The 25,113-nt window shown below is 56.6% G+C and overlaps 1 protein-coding gene across 1 annotated transcript in view; it reads right to left on the bottom strand.

Moving 5' to 3' along the window:
• Nucleotides 1-24,740, bottom strand: part of SGSM1 (small G protein signaling modulator 1) — a gene marked incomplete at both ends in the record, with an annotated part of 80,105 nt that extends 55,365 nt beyond the window's left edge. The window contains 2 exons of the mRNA XM_080717806.1: nucleotides 1,895-1,970; nucleotides 24,594-24,740. Of these exons, the coding sequence (XP_080573932.1) occupies nucleotides 1,895-1,970; nucleotides 24,594-24,740 (223 nt within the window). The remainder of the gene's footprint in view (nucleotides 1-1,894; nucleotides 1,971-24,593) is intronic.
• Between the last annotated feature and the right edge of the window lie 373 nt (nucleotides 24,741-25,113).

Raw genomic sequence — 25,113 nt, forward strand, 5'->3', positions numbered from 1 at the left:
ACTGAAACCCAGGCCCCAGCCCTACGTGTGCGGGCCAGGGCTCCTGTGAAGGCTTGGAGGATGCTACCCATTTCTGGATGACGCCCGGACCCCCGTGTCGTGGCCTGGGCCCCACCACTAACTCGTGTGCGACCTGAACGGCTCACTTGCCGTCTCTGGGCTTATGTGAAGGCTTGGAGACGCTGGCTCCGCGCAGGCCATTCAGAGGAGCCCCGTCCCACGCCGGCCACCGCGCTATGTGAAGAGCTGCTCCTTATTGGTTACCTGATGTATGTCAGGAAACTGTCACAGTCTTCTTTACCTATTTCTTGTGGCAAAATCCATAAAGTGAGGCCCCTAGCTATAGCGGGCCAATGCGGGCTAAGCGCTTGCCTGGGTTATGTGGAAGGAGATAAAATACTGAGAAACTTGAGGCTAACTGCTGGTCTCTGACTTGGTTTTGAACGAGGTTCCGAATATCACCAACTCTCCCCGCGCATTTAAAGTATTCTGGGTGAGCCGGGTGTGGCGGCACACGCTTGTAATCCCCGCGCTTGGGAGGCGGAGACAGGAGGATCGCGCAGGTTCGAAGCCAGCCGCGCTGGCATAAGAGACCCTGTTTCAAAAATATAAAATAGGTCTGGGAGTGTAGCCCGGAGGTAGAAGGGCTTCCAGGAACCCCAGTACCACCAAAAAATAAATAAATAAATAAATAAAAAATAAAGTATTCTGGGTGAGCCAGGTGTGGCGGCCCATGTTGTCATCCCAGCATTCGGGAGTCTGACACAGAAGGACCACGGTTCACAGCCAGCCTTGGCTACTTAGTGAGGCCCTCCACAGCTTAGTGAGACCCTGTTTCCAAAATAAAGAATAAAAATAGGGCGGGGGTGTAGCTCGGAGGTCGAATGCCCCCGGGCTCCATCCCCAGATCGGCAAAAATAAATAAATAAATAAAAATAAATATACTGGGTGAGATGTTTGTAAAGCTCTTAATTTTAATGCATGTGCCAGGTTCGTTTCTGGCTTGTGTGAGGAGAAGTTGGTTTATGGCTTCTGCGGGCTTTGGGCTCATGTTCAGTTCTTTCCAACAGTTCCTCCTAAGAAATGACAAACTGAAGGGACTGTTTCGTTTACTGCCATCCATTTCTCCTAATAAGAAAAGACTTTGATCAGAATTGGAGAATTATTATAATTCTTCTTTTTTTGGGGGGGGGGAAACTGGGGTTCCTGGAAACCCTTCTACCTCCGGGCTATACTCCCAGACCTATTTTTATACTTTTTTATGTGGAAACAGGGTCTCTTAAGCCAGCGCGGCTGGCTTCGAACCTGCGCGATCTTCCTGTCTCCGCCTCCCAAGCGCGGGGATTACAAGCGTGCGCCACCACGCCCGGCTATTATTATAATTCTTTTCTAAATCATTTTCTATTCATCTAAGATTTTAATGGGTAAGTGTGTTAGAAAATCTTGACAAGAACATGTGTGTTACTTTATTTGCAAAAAAAAAAAATACTCAGGAGATGCCAAGCATGGTGATGCACGTCTGTAATCCTAGCATCTGGGAGGCTGAGACAGGAGGATCGCAAGTTGAAGGTTAGCCTCAGTAACTTAGTGAAACCCTCAGCAACTTAGACCCTGTTTCAAAATAAAAAAAAATAAGCTGAGCGGTGGCAGAGACTTGTAATCCCAGTACTTAGGAGGCTGAGACAGGAGGATCGCAGGTTCTTGGCCAGCCTCAGTTCCCCTCGCTATTCTGTCCTGCCCGATCCGCCCACAGAGTCCCACTGGGACCCAACATTAACCTGGGAGTCACAGAGCCAGACAGGGTGTGAGGACTCGGGATCCCCCAGACGTGCCTCCCCAAGGGAGCCCCCAGCGGGGACGCCAAGCCTCCGGGCCACGTGGCCGGCCGACTCACCACAGAAGGAGATAATATGGCTGCTGTCTTCGTGCACGAACTTGCGCGTGACGGCCTCTTCCATGATCTGCTTCACCTGGATGGAGACAGTCGCAAGGCCTCGTCCCCGCTCCTCCTCTCGGGCTCAGGTCGGGCGGAGGGACCAGAGTCCCGAATCGCCCACACAGTGTGTCCCTCCCTGCGGCCCATCCGTGCACCACCTGTCTGAGCGTGGTCCAGGCTCTCTCTGCCCCACATCTCTCCCCCTTCCTTCTGGGAATGAGTCCAGAACTTAGGGCATCCCTGGCCACGTTCTCCGGAGGGACACAGTGTACCCACGCCCCACTCCGCCATCAGCACCAGCCCTGTGAACAGCTCCCGACCTCCTGGCTCCGCGAGCTGGAGCCAAGCTCTGCTCGCAACATTTCAAAGTCTGGAAACCACCTAGCAAAGGCTCCCCGAATTGGCCCCACTTTACAGATGTGGACGCTGAGGCTCAGGGAGGGGAGGGGTCCACCCAGAGCCACACAGCGAGGAAGCGGCTGAGCTGGAATTCAAACTTAGAGCAGTTTCCCCACCCTAGCGGCTGCGAGCTGTGTTGCCTCGGGAAAGCCACATCACCGCACTCAACCTGCATTGCTTGGTAACGAGGGAATGGGAGGAGGCTGGCAACGGAGCACAAAACCTGGTGCACAGAGAGCCCGGAGCAGCTGCGGGCCGCACGCAGGTGGACGCCTCTGCCTGGGCGTCGTTATCCAGGGTTGGCCCTGGCTGGAATGTCAGCTGTTCAGGTCATGACATCCCTCAGGAGCATGCCCATGGCTGCACCATCACTCCCGTCAGACTCAGAGCCATCGGGCCGGTACCTCTCTTCCCTGCAGGCTCTGAACCCTATGACAACATCTACCCTGAGTTCCAGCACACAATAAATAGGCAAGAGACGGTGAACAAATAGCTTGAAGAGCCACCATGCGCTTCATCTTTTGGTAAAATACTTTAGTTAAAAAGAACTTTCTAGGCCAGGCGTTGTGGCGCACGCTTATAACCCCAGCATTTGGGAGACTGAGACGGGAGGATCGCCGTTAGAGGATGGCTTCAGCTACTTAGCGAGGCCCTGTGCAACTCAGCAAGACCTGCTTCAAAATAAAGAATAAAAAATAGGGCTGGGGGTTTAGCTCGGAGGTAGAATGCCCCTGGGCTCCATCCCCAGTACTGGAAAAAAAAATCCACTTAACTGCCATAGCAATGGGAAACTGTATCAATAGCACCATTACTGCTATTTGTTGGAGGGGGAAACAGAGGCCGAAAGAGGAGAGGTCACCCAGCTCGGTCACCCAGCTCGTCAGTGGTGTAGTGAGGCCCTGCCTCAGGTCTGCCTGACGCCAGAGGCCCTTTTGTGATATGTCATTATGGCTGCCTGACCTCTGAGCAACTGCCTGCCTTTCCCTCTCTCCAGGTGCCCACCTGATTCTTTGTTTCCCTGCAGCGGGGCACAGTGATGTTCTGAGAACCTGCCAGAAGACTGCCTGCATACAGGGCCGGGGGGGGGGGGGGCGAGCTCAGTTCCACAGAGGGGGCTGAGGCCCGCCAGGGAGGCACTGGGGGCAGAGGGCTCATGAGCGGCGTCAGGAGCACAGTTAGAGAAGCGGCTGGTTGATTGAGGACTGAGAATCTGGGGATGTGCAGACCTGGGTTCAAAGTCTGGGGTGGCCACTTGCTAGCCGTAGGGCCGGAGGCCTTTGTCTCCCTAAGTACCGGCGCTGACCGCTAGAGCCAGCATGGTCTGTTGGCTGGACCTGCAAAATCCAAGGATCTCCAACTCCTCCATCCCTGCCCCTGTGATCCACCTCACCATCGCCTTGAATAACTAGGAACGCAGGAAACTCAGCTTAATAAAGACCACGGATGAAAAGCCACAGCTACCACAAGGCTCAGTGGTAAAAGAAGGAAAGCCTCTCCCTCCAAGGTCAGGAATAAGGCAAGAATGCCAGTTATTACCTCTGCTATTTAGCATAATGCTGTAAGTCCTACACAGAACAACTAGGAAGGGGGGAGGAAGATGGATGGACAGAAGTTGGAAAGAAAGAAATAAAATGGTCTATTTGAATGTGATATGATATTCTTTGTAGAAAACAATATTCCACAACAAAAAATCTGGCAAAATAAACAATTTTATAAGAGTTGCTGAATATAAAATCAACATACAAACATAAATTGAGCTCTACAGACTAATAAGGAATGTTCTGAAAGGGATTTTAAAAGTTCATCTTATAAGCACTAAAAGGAATAAATTACTTAGGAATAAGTCAGGCATGGTGGGGCATGTTGGTAATCCTGGTACTTGGGAGGCTGAGACAGGAGAATTTGGGTTCGAGGACAGCCTTAGCTACTTAGGCCCTCCACAACTTAGTGAGACCCTGTTTCCAAATAAAGAATACAAAATTATGCTGGGGGTGTAGCTCAGAAGTAGAATGCCCCTGGGTTCAATCCCCATCACCACACACACACACACACACACACACACGCACGCACGCACGTGCGCACACACACGCACACACGCACACACACACACACACACTTAGGAATAAACCTTTGAAATCAAGGAGGTTAAAGACTTATAAACTGGAAGCTACAAAATATTGCTGAAAGAAATTAAAGACGACACAAGAAATAAAAAGACATCCCATGTTCATGGATTTGAAGACTCTGGATTGTTCAAAAGTTAATACTGCCAAAGTATGCTTCAGAGTCAATGAAATTCCTGTTTAAAATCCCAGTGGCATTTTTTGTTTTGCTTGTTTTGCAGAAATAGAAGAACCTATACTAAAAATTTATATGGAATTTCAAGGGACCCCCAAGCAGCCAAGACGATCTTGAAAATTACAAAAATACAGTAATCAAGATAATTTGATACTGGCATAAAGACAGACATAGACAAATGGTAAAAAAAAAAAATACAACTCAGAAATAAAGCCTCACATCAAGACTATTCAAGGAGGAGAGTCTTTTCTAATAAATAATGTTGGGAAAATTACTATCTACCTGTAAAAGACTGAAGTTGGAATCTTATTTTGTGCTATGTACAAACTTGTCTCAAAATGAATAAACCCCTACCCATATGAGATAAAACTATTAAAAATCCTGGAGGGAAACACAAGGAGGGAAAAATGACTTCTGGATATTGGATTTGTCAATAACTTCTTGAAAGCTGGGCATGGCGGCACACACTGTAATCCCAGTATTTGGGAGGGTGAGAGGGGAGGCTTACAGGTTCGAGGACAGCCTCGGCAACTTGAGGAGGCGCTTAGCAACTTAGCAAGACCGTTTCCAAATACAAATAATAAAAAAAATCTTGGCTCTGGCACCAAAGGGACCGGCACCAAACATAAAAAAAGATAAAATTGGGGCTACATCAAAATTCTAGACAGCCAACAGAATGAAAAGACCATCCATGGAATGGGAGAAAACAGTTACAAATCGTATATCTGATAAAAAAATTAATATCTAGATTCTATGAAGAACTTTTACAACGTGAACAGAGCAACCTGATCAAACCTGATCAAAGGACTTAAGCAGACGAGTCTCAGAATGAGATGTACAGATGGCCGGCAGCACGGGAAGAGGTGCTCAGCTCGTCCCGGGGGAAACACAAACCAAAACCACGCTGAGATGCGCGTCGGCCTTACTAGGGTGGCTACTAGAGAAAAACAGAATTCACCGGGCGTGGGCGAGGACGTCGCCAAACTGGAACCCTGGTGTGCCGCGGAGGGAGCAGGAGATGGTACAAATGCTACGTGGAATGGTTTCTCAGAAAAATTAAACACAGAATTACTATCTGACCCGGCGATTCCACCCCTGAGGATATACCAAAGAGAACCGAGAGCAGGATTTCCGAGTGATATTTGTACACTTGTTCACAGCAACATTAGTCACAACAGCTCCTGCCCCTCCCCCATTCGGCCAGTCTCCTTCTGGTACCTCCCTCCCACCCCTTCCCGAGTAAGGGAGTAAGGGTGGTGATGGCCCCTGATCCTCACTTAATCACCACGGGGGGTGGGGGGTGCCTAAAGGACTCCAGGGTCCTCCCCCACCCCAGTCGGCCTCTTTTATTAAATCTGCCTTCTGGTGCTCAGTTTGGGAACCATCTGTTGCCTAGCGCCGACTGTATACACACACCGGCTCAAGCCCAAGGCCTACAGCGTGGGGAAGCTGTCTGTTTATCGCTGCGATCTTGAGAATCAGGCCGAGCCCCTCTCCCTAGACAGCTCGGCTGGCTGCGGCTCTGCGCCCAGGACCTTCTGGCTGCAAGCCAATCCTGCGGGGATGGCGCTGGGGAGGGTGAGGGCGGAGGCAGGGTGCAGCTCCAAGGGTGGGTGGGTGCGAGGGAGGACCCCATGCCCCCTCCGCTGGCTCCCGGCTAGCTGCTCTCTCTCCCCAGAAGTTATAAAAGCTGAAGCCAGAGGCCAGGAGCAGAAATTACAAAGGCTGGTGGTCAGCACCGTGCTGACCCAGGAAGGTCACAGAAGATCTTGCAACCGAGGACGCTGTCTCCCAGCAGGAGAGAGAGGCTGCTGTCACTGAGGGGGAGGGGCCCACCGGGAAGGGACGCACCCGGGAGGGAGCCCTGCTGGTCAGCCCAACAAGGGTCACCCCTCTGGGTGCAGCGGGCTCCCTGGCTTTGCAGGGTGGTGGTTAGAGGGGCCGCGGAGGTGGCCTGGCATCTTGGCTCATTGTGACCTGGGGATCTGAGCCCTGCAGCCAGCTCAGGGAGCCCCGTGGGGGTCCCGAGCCAGGCAGACCCGCAGCCACCCGCAGTGCGGCTGCTCCGGTCCTGCGCCAGTACAGTCGGGCTGGTGATGCTGCTGCCGGCCTCAGAAGTGGGTCTGCATTAGATGCCCTATGGAACACAGCCGTGAGGCCTGAGCGCAGTAGGTGCTTTATGGTGGTGACACTCGCTGCTGTGTTTGACCCTGGGGCTGCCTGTGCCAGCCACAGCCCATGGGGCCTGCAGGAGCAGCTGGGCTACCTTACTCCTCCGGAGTTCCCCGGCTGGCCCACAGCAGCGGCCGGGCATTAGTGAAGGCCCTTCTGCACTACCCCATCCATCTAGTCCCGAGTGCCAGGCTCAGCCCTGCCACTCCACGCAGGCCTGCCGCACCTGCCCGCCCGCCTCCATCCTGAGACCAGTCCTGCCCTCCGGTCTCCACCTGCAAATATTTATTTATTTATTTATTTATTTATTTATTTATTTATTTTTTTAATTAATTTATTTTTTAAATTGGTGCATTGTAGTCATATATCAATCACATTGGAGTACAAGACTTGAGAGGATATACAAGCACACATCATCCAATTAGCCCTCCTCCAGCCCCCGTCCCATTCCCTCCCCCTCCCTCCATCCCACACTTCTTTGGTGATTTACTTTGATACATTTGTTTATGTACCTCCTGCATTTTAAAGAGGCTCCGTCCTCCAGTATTACATACCCTCTGATTGGTCACATTAGTTGCTTCACTATAGGGCCCTTTCTATAGCTCAACCTCTTCCTGTTGCCCTTTTCCTCCTAGTTATTGCTGATTAAGAGAAGCGTCTGATTTATATTTTCTGCGATATTTCTCTGTGCATGCTGCATTGCAAGTACCAATCCCACTCTTGATGGTCCCAGTAGTGGCCTGGCTACTCAGTGGACTGATCCAGACCTCGCTGGCTCACGCAGCGGCCTTGCCTCATGGGAGGACCCAGTTCTGGTCTCGCTGGCCCCTGAACCGGTCAAACCCCTAAGCTGGCTTTGGTCCCGACCTTGGAGGCCGCAGGAGTGAACTTGCCTCACGCCAGGCTCCGATGCTGGCCATTGGCCCCTGCACCGGTCTAACCCCTTGGCAGGATTCCAATCCTGGCCTCGGAGGCCCCAACACTGGTAATGCCTCACGGCAGGCTCCGATGCCGGCCTCACTGGCCCCAGCACCGGCCTAACCCCTTGACAGGCTCTTATCCTGGCCTCAGAGGCCCCAGTACCGGCCTTGCCTCACGGCAGGCTCCGATGCCGACCTCGCTGGCCCCAGCACCGGCCTAACCCCTCGGCAGGCTCTTATCCTGGCCTCGGAGGCCCCAGTACCAGCCTTGCCTCACGGCAGGTTCCGATGCCGGCCTCGCTGGCCCCAGCACCGGCCTAACCCCTCGGCATGCTCCGATCCCGGCCTCGGAGGCCCCAGCACTGGTCATGCCTCACGGCAGGCTCCGCTGCCGGCCTCGTTGGCCCCAGCACCGGCCTAACCTCTCGGCAAGCTCTTATCCTGGCCTCGGAGGCCCCAGTACCGGCCTTGCCTCACGGTAGGCTCCAATGCCGGCCTTGCTGGCCCCAGCACCGGCCTAACCCCTCGGCAGGCTCTTATCCTGGCCTCGAGGCCCCAGTACCGGCCTTGCCTCAAGGCAGGCTCCGATGCCGGCCTCGCTGGCCCCAGCACCGGCCTAACCCCTCGGCAGGCTCTTATCCTGGCCTCGGAGGCCCCAGTACTGGCCTTGCCTCACGGCAGGTTCCGATGCCGGCCTCGCTGGCCCCAGCACCGGCCTAACCCCTCGGCATGCTCCGATCCCGGCCTCGGAGGCCCCAGCACTGGTCATGCCTCACGGCAGGCTCCGCTGCCGGCCTCGTTGGCCCACCTGTAAATATTTAAACAGCATAAAAGGAGACTTGATGCCGGGAGTCTGGGCAGGCAGGAAGCCAGGCCAGCCTGAGAAGCCAAAAGCGGGGCTCCCCCCACGGCTGGCCCATCTCTTCCACCTCTCACGGGGCGGCACCCCTGGCCTGCCCTCAGCCCTGCCAGGTTCCAGCCAACTTGCTGGCCTTCTGCCCCCGGTGGGGCTGTGTCAGACCCTCTAGGCTCCAGGTGGGCCCTGGCTCCTGCACGCAAAACATACCAGCAGAGGCCCTCTGGCCGGCCCCGCACACAGCCGGCGCCCATTCGAGGGTGGCAGTCTAGGGACACGAGTGTGCATCCCACCCCAGGAGCTGCCGGGCAGGTCAGACTCCAGCTCCGCCATGCGTGGGTGACCTAAGGCCTCAGTTTCCTCGTTGTGACTGGGGACGCGTCCCCCACCCCTTTCCTCAGCGTCCCAGTCACCTCCTCCTCCTTGGGCCCCCATAGAGGCCTCAGGCCTGCCGTCTCCACCCCTTCACTCTCTCTGGCCCTGAGGGCCTACGGTGGCCTGGCCTTTGCACATCTCTGGGTTCATCTGTTTAATAGCTCTTTCCCATGAAGACCCGGAGCCCCTGGCACACAGTGGGCCCTCAGTACACAACAGTAACCACTCTGATCTATTAGGAACACGGACGCCAGTAGCTAGGAAGCTCTGTGGTGGGTGGCGTGCACGTGTTGCGCTGCTGGTCACCCTGGTGTGGCTAAGGTGGGGGGCAGGGGAGAGCTTTTCTATAATGTTTCAGGGTTTGGAGTAGGACTACCAGATAAAACACAAGATGGCCTGCTAATTCTAAATTCCAGGTACGTACAAGAGGATCATATTTTTAGTAAAAAGTGAGTGTCAGCGGGGCGTGGTGGTGCACGCTTGTAATCCCGGCATCTGAAAGGCTGAGACAGGAGGATCACGATTCATCAACAGCCTCAGCTACTTAGTGAGGCCCTTTGCGACTCAGACCCTGTTTCAAAATAAACAATAAAAACTAGGGCTGGGTGTGTAGGTTGGAGGTAGAATGCCCCTGGGTTCCATATACCACCACGCCCAGCTACATCCCCAATAGTTACTTGCGAGTCTGGCAGATTACTTTTATTTGCTAGAAAACCTACTCCCCAGCCATCTACAGTCCAGGTAGCACAGCTCCTTTGTTTTATGTTTATAACCCTTTAAAAGACATTCTGGTTCACGGGTGGACAGGGCAAGATGAACTGGCCGGGGGGGAGGAGGGGAAGTGCACAGCACCGGCAGAGTGGGCCTAAGACACAGTTACAGGCTGCCTTCAAGAGACTGAGACCCGCCCCAGGCCCCACCTGGGTCTCAGGTGGTCAGAGCTGGTGAGAGCAGAGGAGGAGGGATGGGCGAGGAGGGGGATGAGGGAGGAGGGGGATGGGTGAGGAGGGGGATGAGGGAGGAGGGGATGAGTGAGGAGGAGGGGGATGAGGGAGGAGGGGGATGAGTGAGGAGGAGGGGGATGGGTGAGGAGGGGGATGGGTGAGGAGGGGGATGGGTGAGGAGGGGGATGGGTGAGGAGGGGGATGAGGGAGGAGGGGGATGAAGGAGGAGGGGGATGAGGGAGGAGGAGGGGGATGAAGGAGGAGGGGGATGGGTGAGGAGGGGGATGGGTGAGGAGGGGGATGGGTGAGGAGGGGGATGGGTGAGGAGGGGGATGAGGGAGGAGGGGGATGAAGGAGGAGGGGGATGAGTGAGGAGGAGGGGGATGGGTGAGGAGGGGGATGGGTGAGGAGGAGGATGAGGGAGGAGGGGGATGAAGGAGGAGGGGGATGAGTGAGGAGGAGGGGGATGGGTGAGGAGGAGGAGGAGGGAGGAGGGGGATGAAGGAGGAGAGGGATAGGCGAGGAGGGAGATGGACAAGGAGGAGGATGAGTGAGGAGGAGGGGGATGAGGGAGGAGGGGGATGAGTGTGGCGGAGTGACTGAGCCTGTGTCTATTTGTGAACCGGAAGGCCCGTGCTCCGTGACTCTTACCTCCATAAGAAACTCAGAAGAGGGGATGGCTAAACCGGGCTCCTGGAGGGCTTGTGGGTGGCCTTAAAAATACCTCTCAGCCTGTGGGAGAAGTGGGGGCATGGGCGGCCTCTGGTCTCGGCCACCCTGGGGCAGGGGTGAGCAGCAGCAGGGAGGGCGGGCGCCCCCCCAGGCTCTCAGGACTGGGCAGGAGCCCCGCAGCGCAGCGCCAGCCGCCTGGGCCGGGGGCCTTGGAGCCGGGCTCCCTGGGTGGCTGGCGCCTCCGTGGGCTCCTGCCCTGACTCTGCCCTGGTCCCCTCCCTGCGAGCTCCAGCGCCCTAATGCAGCTCAGGCTTCAAGCTTCGGCCAAGGCATTTCTAGAAGCTTCCATCCCCGCGGTGGGGGCAGGTGTGCCCCCCGCCCCCATGGCTACTTCCTCCCGACACTTCTCATGTGAACCATGGGTATTTCTCCGTGTGTCCTGTGTGTCTACCAGATAGAAAGAGAAACTCAGCCTTGCACAGGAGTAAACAGAGACGAGGTTTGTTCTCTGCCACGGATTCTGGTTTTATGAGAACAAGGAACCAAGACCCCAGGCAAGACGGGCCCGGGAGTCGGGAGGGCTTCCTAGAGGTGGTGACGGACGCGGAGAAACTCCTTCTCAGGGCCAGAGCCTCCCCACAACCGCCCCCGGGCCGCGTGGAGCTGGGGACCAGATGGAAATGGCCGCGGCCCCAGCTCTTCCATCTGTCCTGGGAGGGGCTGCGGCAGGGCCGCAGGGTGGCGGGGACACAGAATTTGGGGAGCTGGAGGAGGAAGAGGAGGTTCCTCAGCTTCCCAGGCACCTGCTCCCCACACACCCTGCCCCTCCTGCGCCCTGAGCTCATCACTGGGCCGTCCCTCTAAGCACCCACAGCCCCTTCACTCTGTCACCACCCACTCCTAACTCTTGTCTCCAGCTCTGGAAAAATTCCCCAGGCCCCGGCCTGAGCCCCCAAAGCAAGCTGATGAGTGGTGCCATGGTCTTGCCTACGAATGCACCCAGACCCGGCTCCTGCACACGCCACCGCGGGCAATATGCCCTTGCTCTGGGCCTCAGCCTTCCCTGCTCTAGGAAGCCCTCCTGACTCCCGGGCCCTGTCTTGTCTGGTGTCTTGGTTTAGTTTCTGCCTCGCAGGTGTAAAGGAGCAGCGGGCCCTGCATACCCGAGGGGTCCGTCCCTGCAGCCAGAGATTGAAACCATTTGGAAAAACCATTTGGAAAAACCATCTACAGACATTTTTCTTCTCTTTGCTAATGTACTAAATTGTTATTCCTTTACAATATAGTACAGCAGCTGTTCCCATAGCATTTGTGTTGTGTCGGGTCTTATAAGTCATTCAGAGATGATTTAAACTCTATGGGGAGGCCAGGCGTGGTGGAGCCTGTCTGTAATCCCAGTACTTGGGAGTCTAAGACAGGAGGATTGCAGGTTCAAGGCCAGCCTCAGCGACTCAGTGGGACTGTTCCCAAATAAAACAAAAATAACTTGGGCCAGGGATGTGGTGCCGGTTAGGATAGCCCTGTGGTCGATGCCCAGCACCGGGGGGGGGGGGAGCATATCCTGGAAGACGTGCCCAGCTGTGTGCAGATGCCGCACCCCACGATATGGAGGGCCACCATACACCCCAAGCAGTCACGACACTGGCTGCTGCAGAGTGCTGTTAACACCTTTTTTTTAAGTAGCAACAACCAGCACGTATTTATTTTTGTGTGGTACTAGGGATTGAACTCAGGGGCGTTCTACCTCTGACCTCCACCCCAGCCCTATTTTATGCTGAAACAGGTCTCACTAAGTTGGAGGGGGGGTGTCTCAGTAGCTGAGGCTGGCTGCGAACTTGCGATCCTCCTGTCTCAGCTTCCCTAGTACAGGGCTTCCCACCACCCTCGTGGGCTAGATGAGATGGGTTCGGCCGCCTTTGACAGATGAGACTGAGTCTGTCTGGTTTAAAGACTTCTCATGAGGCACACAGTGTAGGGCGGCAGGGTGTGGATGCAAACCCATGACTACCTGTCCTGGGCTGAGCCCGGCACACAGTAGGTCTGTTCATCTGTTCATTCAAGAGACCCCAAAGACACGTGATCTAGGTGCCGCGCTGTCACCCCAGGTTCCCGAGAGGCTGGGGCCGGGCAGGATGAGGCCCATCAGGCCTGCGGGCCAGGTCTCCTGCTCCGGAGTCCAGGCGGCCTCGGAGGGGACCGGCAGCCCTGCTCCCAGAGTGCGGGGTCCCAGCCACCACGCCTTCCCAGAGCCGCACCCCACATCCCGCCCGGTGCTCAGGCTCAGCTGGCCCGCACCACCGGCACCTCCGCTCCCTCTACCGCCCCTGGGCGCCCCATGCTGAGCTGAGCAGCTCTCCCTCCGACACAGCCCGGGACTCCGTGAGGAAGCCCTTCTGAAGGGGCTTTCGACTGTACGCTCCAACTAGCTGTGGGGAAGGTAGATGCTCTCGTGGGGGAAACTGAGGCTGGGAAGGGCGGGATGTCAGGAGATGGCTGCACCTTCTGCTCAAGCATGCTGTGAATCTAACCTGCTCTCAGGAGTAACGTCCGTTTAAACAGAAGAAGCACCGCGCTTCCCTCTGCGCCCGGGAAGGCTGGGGCAGGGGTCAGAGCTTTGGGTTTGGGGTCACGGCTGGGTGGCTCTCTGGTGGTGGCGCGGTCACCTCCTCAGGGGGACATACCGGGGACACTCAGGGTCCCTGACCTGTCCCCACCTCTGTCCTCGTCCTGTGTCCCCAGACACCGTAGCTGCCTCTGGCCTCAGGGCCTCTGATCTGCTACTCACAGCCCCTTGGCACTGTTAACACATCAGCTCTGATGCCACTTCCGCCTGGATGCTCACCTGGACTGCCCCACAGCCCACCCTAGCGTCTCTCTCCCCGCTGCTGTTTCCTCAGCTCCGGGAGGGCAGGGACCTCCCTGGGCCATCTCCCTGCACCCAGCTGGTGAAAGGACTCTGCGTGGACCCCAGGCATGCATGCCCGCCTTCTGCCACGTCCCCCGCCGGGCTTCTGGCCCCATGGCACAGACATGGGAGTGAAGCAGCATGCAGGGAGGGGCTGCGGCCAGGATGAGAAGCGCTGGAGCTGGGGGCTGGGAGCACCGCGGTGGCCGCGGGATCTGCAAGGCGTTGGCGAAGTCCTTCCGGAGGTCGCCCATCCTGCACCTGCCCTGAACGCGCAGGTATAAGGAGAAGCCACGGCCCTGACTCAGCGCCGCAGCCGGGTTAATGGTTCACTGCTCTATAAATAGGCACAGACTGCTCAGGCCCTGCGCTGGCCGGAAGGGGTGCCGATGGCCCTGGACAGGCAGGCTCCTCCCCTCCCTGCCCCTTCCTGAGGCTCGCCTGCGGCCTAGGGCACCAGGTCCCTCAGGCAGGAGCCCCACGCAGTCACCCTGGAGACCCCGGGCCCCTCCGCACCCCAGAAACCAGCCAGCGAGCCCCACGTCCCTGCCACAGCCTGGGAATGCTGGCACACTGCGTGTGCCTGGGGTCACCTTAGGACGTGCAGACTCCAGAGGGGGCCTTTCCTGCCCGCCCTGGGGAAACGAATGACGTTCCCAGGTGCTTAAAACACACACAAGCGAACCAGGAAACGGCTAAGCACCCTTCCCAGCCTTCGAACACTGTGTCTACAGGCCGGCTTCAAATCTCTCTCTGCTCCTCGCCAGCTGTGCCTCCTTAGGCAAGTGACTGCACCTCTCTGGGCTTCCGTTTACTTGACTCTAAAATGTGACAGTAAACAGGACGTACCGCTCCGGCCGGTGAGCTTTTTGTTTGGCACTAAATATAGGAATGAGCCGGGCGTGGGGGCGCACGCTTGTAAGCCCAGCATTCCGGAGGCCGAGACAGGAGGGTCGCGGTTCGGGGACAGCCTCAGCTACTTAGTGATGCCCTTTGCAACTTGGTGAGGCCCTGTTTCAAAATAAAGAATAAAAAATAGAGCTGGGGGTGTATCTTGGAGGAAGGATGCCCCTGGGTTCCATCCCCAGTACTGCAACACACACACACACACACACACACACAGTAGAACATCTGGAACATTATAGAACTTTCTGGACATATTCTACACCTGTGCCATCCCTTCTGGTATTACCAGCCAAATGTGGCTACTGAGTGCTTGAACTGTGGCTGGCACCACAGGAACGAGGGCCAAGGACGCTCTCTCCGACAGCAGGCACCCGGGGTTTACACGATTTCAGGGGACTGGGCCCCCGGCACACAGTAGGGCCGCTGGCAGCACGTGGACCCTCGGCTGTGCGGGCAGGAGTGGGCACCTCCGCACAGGCTGGCACCACCCTGCGCTGGGGGGCATCTGTGGAGGCCTGGCTGCCTTTCCATCCCGGCCCAATCACCTTGACTCAGGTGGCCCCGCCCCTCCAGGCCTGGCCAATCGGAGGAGCCACCCACTGTGATTGACACAAAGAGACCTGCAGGGACCACTGGAAGGGAAGCGCTCCCTCTCCTGCGATGCCAAGCCGCCAGACCGTGCCCTTAAAGCTGCCGGGCGGCGTGCTGCGGGCCAACACACACTGGGGAGGCAGTGTAGACAGATGGACGCCAGCGCCCGCCAGGCGTCACTGGACCCCTGGGTGCAGCTGTACCTGAAGCTGGAGCCTCCTAGAACCCTGGAACCAGGAAATCCACTTTTTAGCCTTTCTTTTCATTTCTTTTATTTTTCTTTTGGTGGTGGTACTGGGGATCGCACCAAGGGGCATTCTACCTCCTAGAAACAGCTACCCCTACCCCAGGCCAGTTTTTATTTTTTGTTTTGAAACAGGGTCTCCCTAGGTTGATGAGAGTCTCACTACTGGCTGAGGCCGTCCTCAAACCTGTGATCCTCCTGTCTCAGCCTCCCAAGCTCGGGGCTCACAGGCGTCGCCAGCGCACCCGCTCTTTCTTTCCATTTCAAAGTCTGTTTGCATATTTATTAATGGCTCTAGCTAGTTTTATTGGGGATTTTCTGACTTGGAATGGATGGAAGATGGACCCCGCCCAGCTGTTTCTGACTGTGGCCTTCATTCAGTTTCCTGACCTCTCTGGGCTTCGGTCTCCTGGTCAGCATTGAGGAGCTTGCTTCTCCCTGCACGACCGGAGGACCACTGTGCGGACTCGGTGAGGGAGAACAGGCAGGATGCACGCTTGGTAACTGGAAGTGGCCGCGATTCTAATTTACGAATTAAGATAAGTTAGTAAATAATAATTCAAGGGCATGGAAAACATGCCCCAAGTATTGCTGAGTCTCTAGAAACCCAGGGCCTCTGCTACCGACTCCTCCTCCTCCTCCTCCTCTTCTTCCTCCTCTTCCTCCTTCTCTTCCTCCTCCTCCTCTTCCTCCTCCTTCTCCTCCTCCTCCTCCTTCTCTTCCTCCTCCTCCTCTTCCTTCTTTTGGCAATACTAAGGACTGAACCCAGGGCATTCTACCTCCGAGCTACATCCCTAGCCCCTTTTTTATTCTTTATTTTGAACCAGGGTCTCACTAAGTTGCAAAGGGCCTCACTAAGTAGCTGAGGCTGGACACAGAACCCGCGATCCTCCTGTCTCAGCCTCCCAAGTCCTGGGACTACAAGTGTGCACCACCACACCTGGCCTTTTTTCTTTTCTTGGTATGTGTCTTACTGGGGATTGAACCCAGGGGCCTTCTGCCTCTGAGCTCCACCCCCAGCCCTATTTTATATTTTTATTTTGAAACACGGTCTCACTAATTTGCCGAGGGCCTCCCTAACTTGCTGAGGCTGGTCTTGAACCTGTCTCAGCCTCCGAAGTCCTGGGATTATAGGTGTACCATCACGCCCAGCTCAGCTGCCTGATTTTTAAATGGGCCCTTACTGCGAAATCAATTTCCATGCCCTTAGTGACCACGATCTTAATTTCTACAATGCCATGCAAAGAAAAAACATAAAAACCCATTAATCTCCCACCTCCTCATCTCACCAAAAGAAAGAGAAATACAGTCACCCCGTCTAGGTTTGGCACTCTCGCCCAAAGAGGGAGAGCCAGCTGCCCACGCGGGCGATGCGGCAGTCTGCCAAGACTCGCCCTCCTGGGCGTGTCCCAAAGTCCCCTGTCCCCTACCTTCTACAGCGGGGCTCTGAGGACCAGGGCTTCCTGGGAGGGCAGGATGGGAGCTGAGTGTCTGCAAGTCCAGCTGTGGCCACAGGGGGCAGCACTGGGTTCCCCTGTGACCACCTGGTGTCCACAGGGCCGGAGCCCCGCCTCTCTGGGCATACCTGACCGCCCAGGGGCTCCTTGGTGTGGGGGACGATGCCCTCACCCTCTGACATGCAGGCAGCCCCTCACCAGAGAAGTTCACGAGCTATTTACCGGGCAAGAACAGGATTCAAACCCAGGGCAGTCAGATCCTAAAGTTGGGCCTCGCGCTGGACTCGCAGCCTGGCCAGCGCAGAGCCCTGTGGGCGCTGCTGGTCTACGCTGCACATGGACGCGGCGTGGAGTCTCCACCGCCGCAGGCAGCTACCCACCGCGTCTGTACCGGTTTCCTTACACCCAAGGGAAGGTGTTTCACGGGAGGCACTAGAAGCCACAGGAGGCTGTCCATCACAGGAGGCCGTCCCCGTCAAGGCCCAGTAGATGCTGCTTTTAAGTCCTTATTACTTGACAGCGGCTCCTGCCGAGCCCCGGTGTTCCTCGGGTAGAGCAGGGGTCCCCAGTGTCTTATCAGCTACGGCCACCGATAATTATGTCTTAAGGGCAGACTTGGCATATTCAGAGAAGAAAAAAGCAGGGGAAACTTGGCTCTCAGAAAGTAGCTCCGGCCAGATCAGACAAGCGGAGGCACGCAGACAGCTGCGGTTGTCCCATCTTGTCTGTGTAGAGAACAGGAAGAGAGCCAGGCACCGGGCACACGCCAGTAATCCCAGCTACCCGGGAAGCCGAGGCAGGAGGATTGCAAGTTCGAGGCCAGCCTGGGCAACTAGGCCAGACCCTGCCTCTAAATAAAAAATAAAAAGGGGCCAGGCAGGGTGGCACATGCCTGTAATCACAGTACTTGGGAGGCCGAGACAGGAGGACCGTGGGTCCATGGACAGCCTCGGCAACTTGGAGAGGCTCTCAGCCGCTCAGTGAGACCTTGTTTCCAAATAAAAAATAAAAATGAAATAGGCCTGGGGGTGTAGCTCAGAGGAAGAATATCTCTGGCTTCAATCTTCTATACTCAAAAAATTTAAAATAATAATAAAAACAGAGCTGGGCATGGTGGCACACGCTTATAATCCCAGTATTCAGGCGGCTGAGACAGGAGGATAGTGGTTCACAGCCAGTCTCAGCTATTCAGTGAGGTACTTTGCAACTTAGTGAGACCCTGTTTCAAAATAAATAAATAAATAAATAATAATAATAATAATAATAATAAAAAATAGGACTGGAGATGTAGCTCAGAGTTAGTTGCCCTGGGTTCCATCCCTAGTACCAAAAAAAAAAAAAAAAAAAAAAAAATAGAGCGCTGGGCGTGGTGGCGCACGCTTATAATCCCTGCGGTTGGGAGACTGAAACAGGAGGATCGCACGGGTTCAAAGCCAGCCTCAGCTACTTAGTGAGGCTTTCAGAAACTTAGTGAGACCCTTTTTCCAAATAAAATATAAAAAAGGTCTGGGAGTATAGCCCAGAGGTAGAAGGCCTCTGGGTTCCACCCCCAGTACCACCAAAAAAAAAAAAAAAAATAGAGCTAGGATTGTAGCTCAGTGGTAGAATGCCCCTGGGTTCAATCCCCAGTATGAGAGAGAGAGAGAGAGAGAGAGAGAGAGAGAGAGAGAGAGAGAGAGAGAGAGGAAGAAGGAGGAGGAGGAGGAGGAGGAGGGAGAAGAAGGGAGGAGGAGGAGGAAGAGGAGGAGATGAAAGGAGGCTGAGCAGGGACCTGCTGGGAGTCACACAGGTCGCTGGGCCGAGCTGGGACAAGGCCAGACGCCCCTCGGGGTTCTGTGTACCTGTTAGGTGAGTCCAAAGGCTGTGGCCCGCCTTTCAGTCCCGCTAAGCTGCGGGGCAGGCTCTTCCTGCTTCGTCTCCTTCCCCTACACATCCCTGACCCCATGGCCTGTCTGAAGCCCACAGTGCCCTCACACCGCCCTCTGCACACGGGGCCGCAAGATCCAGCCGAAGGCTGGTGAATCCCCAGCGCTCTGCGGACCGGCCGCGTACGCTTAGAGCAGGCGGCTTAACATCTCTGGGCTTCTGTTCCTCCTGTAGCACTTAAGGGTGCCGATGACCGGCCCTCCTGGAGAGCTGCGGTGGGGAGGGAAGGGGACGAGGCTTGGGCACGGTGCCCAGAGCAGAGGAACGCTTCCATGTGCCCAGAGGTGCCAGGCATGACCGAAGGCGCCGCAAAGTCCACCCTCCTCTCCTGCGGCCCCGAGTCCCAGGTGCCGGAGCTTAGAAGCCAAGACACAGTGCCACTGTCCCAAGCGGGCCGAAGTCAATTTAAAAGCGGCGAGAAGGCCGGGTGTGGTGGCGCACACTTGTAATCCCCGCGCTTGGGAGGCAGAGACAGGAGGATCGCGCAGGTTCGAAGCCAGCCACGCGCTGGCTTAGGAGACCCTGTTTCCAAATGAAAATGTAAAAATAGGTCTGGGAGGGTAGCCCGGAGGTAGAAGGGCTTCCAGGAACCCCAGTACCCCCCCCCCACACACAAAATAAATAAAATAAAATAAAAAATAAATACAAGCGGCGAGAAAGTGCGTGGTTCATGGTAGACGGGTTAGGGTGGGGAAGGGATGCGGTGGCGGCGGCTTCCTGGGCCTTAACTGCACAGGCGGGGCGCTCCTCACCCCCGAACCCCGAATCCCAAACTTCCAGAGTGGCCGGCAACGCGGAAGCGGGTGTGGCAGAGACATGGCTAAAAGTTACCTCTGGGCTGCAGGACCGAGGTGCACACGAAAACCAGAAAATAGCGCTTGTGAATCATGCGCAGACCCGGTCCTGACCCGAGACACCTCATGATGTAGGTGTAAATACTCCAAGACGGGAGGGAGCCCCAAAGGCTTCTGGACCCCACATTCTAGATAACGGTGGTACCGCCACGCTGGAAATTCCCCAGAGGCGAAGGCGGCAGGGGCGGGTGCCTCGAGCACAGTCCCCCAGACTCTTCCCCCGGGATGCCAGGAGCACCCCCGGCCCTGACAGCCCAGATGCTTCCTCTCCAGACGCGCCCTGGGCGAGGGCTGCCATAGTCAGCAATCCGATACTTGGTTTTCATACTCAAAACTCATTCATCGCTGGGCGTAGTGACACACGCCTGACACCCCCATCTTTGGGAGGCTGAGATGGGAGGATTGTGGGTTTCAGGCCAGCCTCAGCAACTTAGTGAGACCCTGTTTCAAAGTAAAAAAAAATAAAACAGGGCTGGCAGTATAGCTTGGAGGTAGGTAGAACATTCCTGGGTTCAATCCCTACTAACACCCCCCCCCAAAAAAAAAAACCTCTTTCAATGTTTGTCTAAAATTCACATTTAATGGGAATACCTGTATATTATCCAGGAACCCAATCTTGGGGGAGCAAAAAGGTTCCTCCTCCTTTTTTTTTGACGGTACTGGGGATGGAACCCAGGGGCATTCGACCTCTGAGCTACACCCTAACCCTATTTTTTATTCTTTAATTTGAAACCGGGTCTCACTGAGTTACAAAGGGTCTCACTAAGTAGCCGAGGCTGTGTGTGAACTGTGATCCTCCTGTCTCAGCCTCCCATGTACTAGGATTACAAGCATGTGCCGCCATGCCCGGCTCCCCCTCCTTCTTAAGGACTCCTGGTGTTCCCATGGCAACATCCATCATTTCCCTCATCTTCCTCCTATCTCATCTTCCCCACCCAGGGGCTGGGAGGATCCGTCCCCAAACACCCTGGGCTCAGCAGCTGTGGCGATGGCTTGCGGTGACATCTTTCCACCAGCCCCGGCTCACAGGGCCAAGGCGGCTCCCGCTCAGGACCGGCCTCGCCGCCCTGCCTCTTTCCCGGGGTCTCATCTACCACCACCAGCCTCCTGCCTTCTCTCTTCCAGTTAAGAGGCCTCCCAGGCCCAGGCGGAGGCAGGAAAACAAGGCAGTTAGTCACTTTGCTTCTGTTATCAGCCGGCATCACGTGGCCGGCTCCTCCAATGGCAGTCGTCATGGCAACGGGAAGCCAGGCCCTGCTCGCTCCGGGAACCAAAACAAAATTAAGGGGTGGCAGAGTGAGCCAGCCAGGGAGCCAGCCAGCCAGCGAGCCAGGAAGGAGCCAGGCCCCAGCTGGCTGGATTTAGCTGCAGGAGATTGGGCTGGAGGCCACCCTGTCCCCAGCTCGTGGGGAAGAGATAGACAGATAGACAGTCAGACAGACAGACATAACAGCCCTACCATGGAGCTCAGGAAACCGCGGCGGGTGTTTTCATTTGGTTCACCCTGCCAGGTGAGCCATTTTTATTCCCATTATGTATTTTTTTTAAGGTACTAGGGATGGAACCAGGGACTTTCTACCTCTGAGCTATACACCCAGCCCTATTTTTTTATTCTTTATTTTGAAACAGGGTCTCACTGAGTTGCAAAGGGCCTCACTAAGTAGCTGAGGTTGCCCATGAACCATGATCCTCCTATCTCAGCCTCCCTAATGCTGGGATTACAAGTGTGCGCCACGCCAGCTTCAGTTTGGTGTTGTATACACACATTTTCATACACACACACACACACACACACACACACACACACACACACACACACTATGTAAATAATGTAAATAGCCGGGCGTGGTGGCGCATGCTTGTAATCCCAGCATTTGGGAGGCTGAGACAGGAGCTGTAGACAGCCTCAGCTACTTAGTGAGGTGCTCTGCAACTCAGTGAGACCCTGTTTCAAAATAAAGAATAAAAAGAATAAAAGTAGGAATGGGGTGTAGCTCGGAGGTAGAATGCCCCTGGGTTCCATCCTCAGTACTGCAAAAAAAAAAAAAAATATGTATATATATATTTGCGGGGGCAGGGCTTGGATTTGAACCTGGCGCCTCGAGCCTGCGAGGCAAGCCCTGCACCACCGAGCCACGCCCGCAATCCCTATTTTGTGTTCCTGTCCTGCTAAGAGGTACCCTTTTACAATGTGTGCACCTGCTGCAATTATCTTTGTGATGATGCTTGAGTACACGCCAGGGTCTGTCTCCCACAGTAGGATGTCAACCCGAGGAGGCCCGGGGCAGCGGGCCTGTCCCGTCCGCTGTGGTACCCACAGAACCCCGCTCACAGTCGGACGGACACACAACCTTCAGTAAATGAACGCACCCAGGATTTGCGCCCAGCTCTGGCCGAGCCCAAAGATCCTTCAGGACCTGCCGCGTGGGTGCTGGGTCCTGACGGGTACCCAGGTCGGTAGTGGGTGGATCTTCCAGTCCTGGGGCCTCTGCTGGCCCCTTGGTGGCCATGGCTCAGGACACACTTGCAAAGCCACCTGGCTGTGGAGAGGAGCTGCTCGGACACACCTTCCAGAAAGACCGGCGAGGCTGTGACAGGCAGGACTTGGTGCTCAGATTTCTAGCCAGGGCTTAACTTTCTACTTCACTGGAGACCGGCTCTCTGACATTGGGGTGGGGGGTGGCGCCGCCAATGCCCCCAGGGAGGGGAGCAAAGGGAGCAGAGGAGAGGGAGGTTGGCTCTGGGGGCACAGGCTTACTGTTGAGCCCTTTGGGGTGCCCGCGCTCAACAGAGAGGTGGAGGATGGCACACTGGAGCCTGTCCCCCTGAACTGGTCTGTGCCCCGGAAACACTACCCCCTCTGGGGCATGGTATCCTCATCTGTCCAGTGGAAACTGTGCCCCCCACAGCCTGTCGGTGTAGCCCCGTGTAGCGTGGATGGGTATGTTTGTGGAGGGGGGTGGGGGCCAGAGCCTGGCTCCAATGTCAGACAGATCTGGGTTGGTCCTGACTCAGCCCCTTCTCGGCTGGGCGCTCCTGGGTGAGTCGCTCCTCCTCGGCGAGCCTTGTCTGTAACATCGGGACAAGCCAACCCCTCGCGAGGTTACTGCATTCGGGGCCCAGCGCACCCTATTCCCAGGGAACGGAAGCTCTGGTTCTTAGGACAACCGGCCCCAGAAAATGCAGAGTCCAGAGAAAGCCAGCAACGTGCAACTGTGAATCTCGCTTTCAGATTTCAGATCTGGTAGCCAGGCGTGGTGGCGCGCCCGTGTGACCCCAGCGCCCGGGAGGCGGAGGCAGGAGGATCGCGGGTTCTAGAACAGCCTCAGCAGGTAGTGAGGCTCGCATCAACCTAGCAAGACCATTTCAAAGTAAAAATAAGAGAGGGCTGCGGAAGTAGCTCAGAAGTAGAATGCCCCTGGGCTTAATCCCCTGTACCAAGTACCATCATAAAAGAATAAACAAATTCCTTCAAGAAAAGATTCCAGATCTGGAGTTCAACACACCTGCCCAACCTGGCGAGGCACTGGCCTTGCCCCTCCCAGGCACCAAGCAGGGTGACGAGAGGTCCTTTCGATCAGGATCTGGCCTCAGCCTCGGGCCAGGCAGGAAGCTCATCCCAGCCCCAGAACTGTCTGCCTCCAGAGGAGAGGCCCAGCCTCTGGCCACCAGGGTCAACGTGCGCCCCGCTTCCTGGCTTTACCTGAGCTATGCTGATAAAGACCGGACCTGGGACCTTGGGTCCAATGCAACCTTTTACAAATGGGGAAACTGAGTCCCAGACGGCGACAGGGGCTTGTGCAGGATTCCGAGGCTGCTGGTGGCCGATCTGGGCCCAGGAGCTCAGCCAGCACCCTCCCAGAGGCCCTGCCAATCCTTTCCTGCCTGCAGCTGCCCTCAACTGAGCCAACCAATGCTTTTCTTAAAAACAAGAGCTGAGGTGAAAACTTCCTGGGTCGTTCTGAGGGATTCCATATATCCTGCATGGCTCCCAACTCAGAAACACTAGAGTGTGCAACCAGCCCTAGGGCTGTTTAAACAGAAAGGGCACATCACACCCAGAGACACGTACACAGACGCACCCACGCTCCGGAGGAGGGCGCAGCAACAGGTCCCGGCCGTGCTGGGTGACCATCTGCTATCCTACAGAGGGGGCTCCTGAGGGCTGCCCTAAAACACACGCGCGCGCGCGCACACACACGTACAGGAAGCCAGGGACCGGGCTGGCCCGCCATGCCTTCAGTCATGCAAAGTCTCAGGTTGAGGACTTGCAAGACGCAGATACGGCAGCAAGGGGGTGCCAGGCTGAGGGGTGACGAAGGAGGCCCCCCACACCCTCACTCATCCACATACGCATTGTACACACAGACTGCTACCTACAAACGCAGGCACACAGTCTACATGTACATGCAGGTACATTCACAGCTACACGCGCATACCCAGAAAAACACACGCAGCACGTTTAGATGAACTTGGATATGACAACAGCAGCTCATGCGTGTACGCACATTACACACACACACACACACACACACACACACACACACACACACACACACTCCAGCCTCCCTCCGTCTACTCTCCCCACCCCCTTACTGGAAGGTCACTGACTATGAACCCTGAAAGGCTAGGCTGGACACGGCAAGACTGGCCAGGGAAAACGGGTCCATCCCCTTCGGCGAGTTCTCCGTGGGCACAATGGGGGTGAGGGGCTCCTCCTGCTACAAGGGCAGTCCACTGACTCCCAACCCAGGGAGGGGGTCCCCTGGCTTATGGGGGTGGCTCTATGCACCGAGAATTTGGGGACACGAGGGGGGGCCTTATGTTCCCAAAGGGAACCTCCCCCCATTTCCTGTAGCCTGCCCCCTAGTCCAGCGCAGCGCCCCCTCCCAGCAGGCCTGCCCACCCCCGCACCTCCTCTCTCCTCTAGGACCCCTCACTGAGACCCACGCCCTGCTGCTTCGCAATCGGGGTCCCACCCAGACACCTGCGGCCATGCCCCCCCTCACGAGGGTCCTGCGCCACATCCGCCCCCCCCCCCGCGCCCGAAGGCCCGCGGCCCGGCCAGGAACGCCCTCCAGAAGCTTCTGCGCCCCCCCCCCCCCCGGCCGCGGCCCCTCCCCGGGGCCCGCACCCACCTCCTTCTTCACGGTGCGCAGCAGCCTCTGCCGGGTCTCCGCCCCTGGGGGACAAGCGGGGACAGCGCGGGTGAGCGGGCGCCGGGGGCCCCCCGGGCTGCCCTCCCGCCGGCCCGCGCCCGCCTTACCCGCGGGGGCCGCAGCCATGGCTCCGGCGGCGTCCGGCCCGGTGCTCCGCTGCGAATCGCGATCGCCGCGGCCGCGCGGGGAGGGGAGGAGGGCGGGGCGAGGCCAGGGACCGCCCTCGTGACGTCACACCGCGGCCACGCCCCGCCACGCCCCCGGGCACCTGCTGCGGGCCGGCTTCATTGGGCGTCCGCTGCGAGCCAGGGACGCGCCTGGGACCGCCCCTCTCGTGACGTCACGATCAGGCCACGCCCCCGGCCACCTGCTGCGGGCCGGGTGCACTGGGCGCCAGCCAGTGATGGGTCCCTACCGCGCTCGCCATCCTCGGTTTTCCATCCTTAAAATGGGCTTAATAAGCCGGGCGTGGTGGCGCACGCTGGTAATCTCCGCGCTT

Source organism: Muscardinus avellanarius (genome assembly GCF_963383645.1).
Source record: "Muscardinus avellanarius genome assembly, chromosome: 21".
NCBI classification, from domain to species: domain Eukaryota; kingdom Metazoa; phylum Chordata; class Mammalia; order Rodentia; family Gliridae; genus Muscardinus; species Muscardinus avellanarius.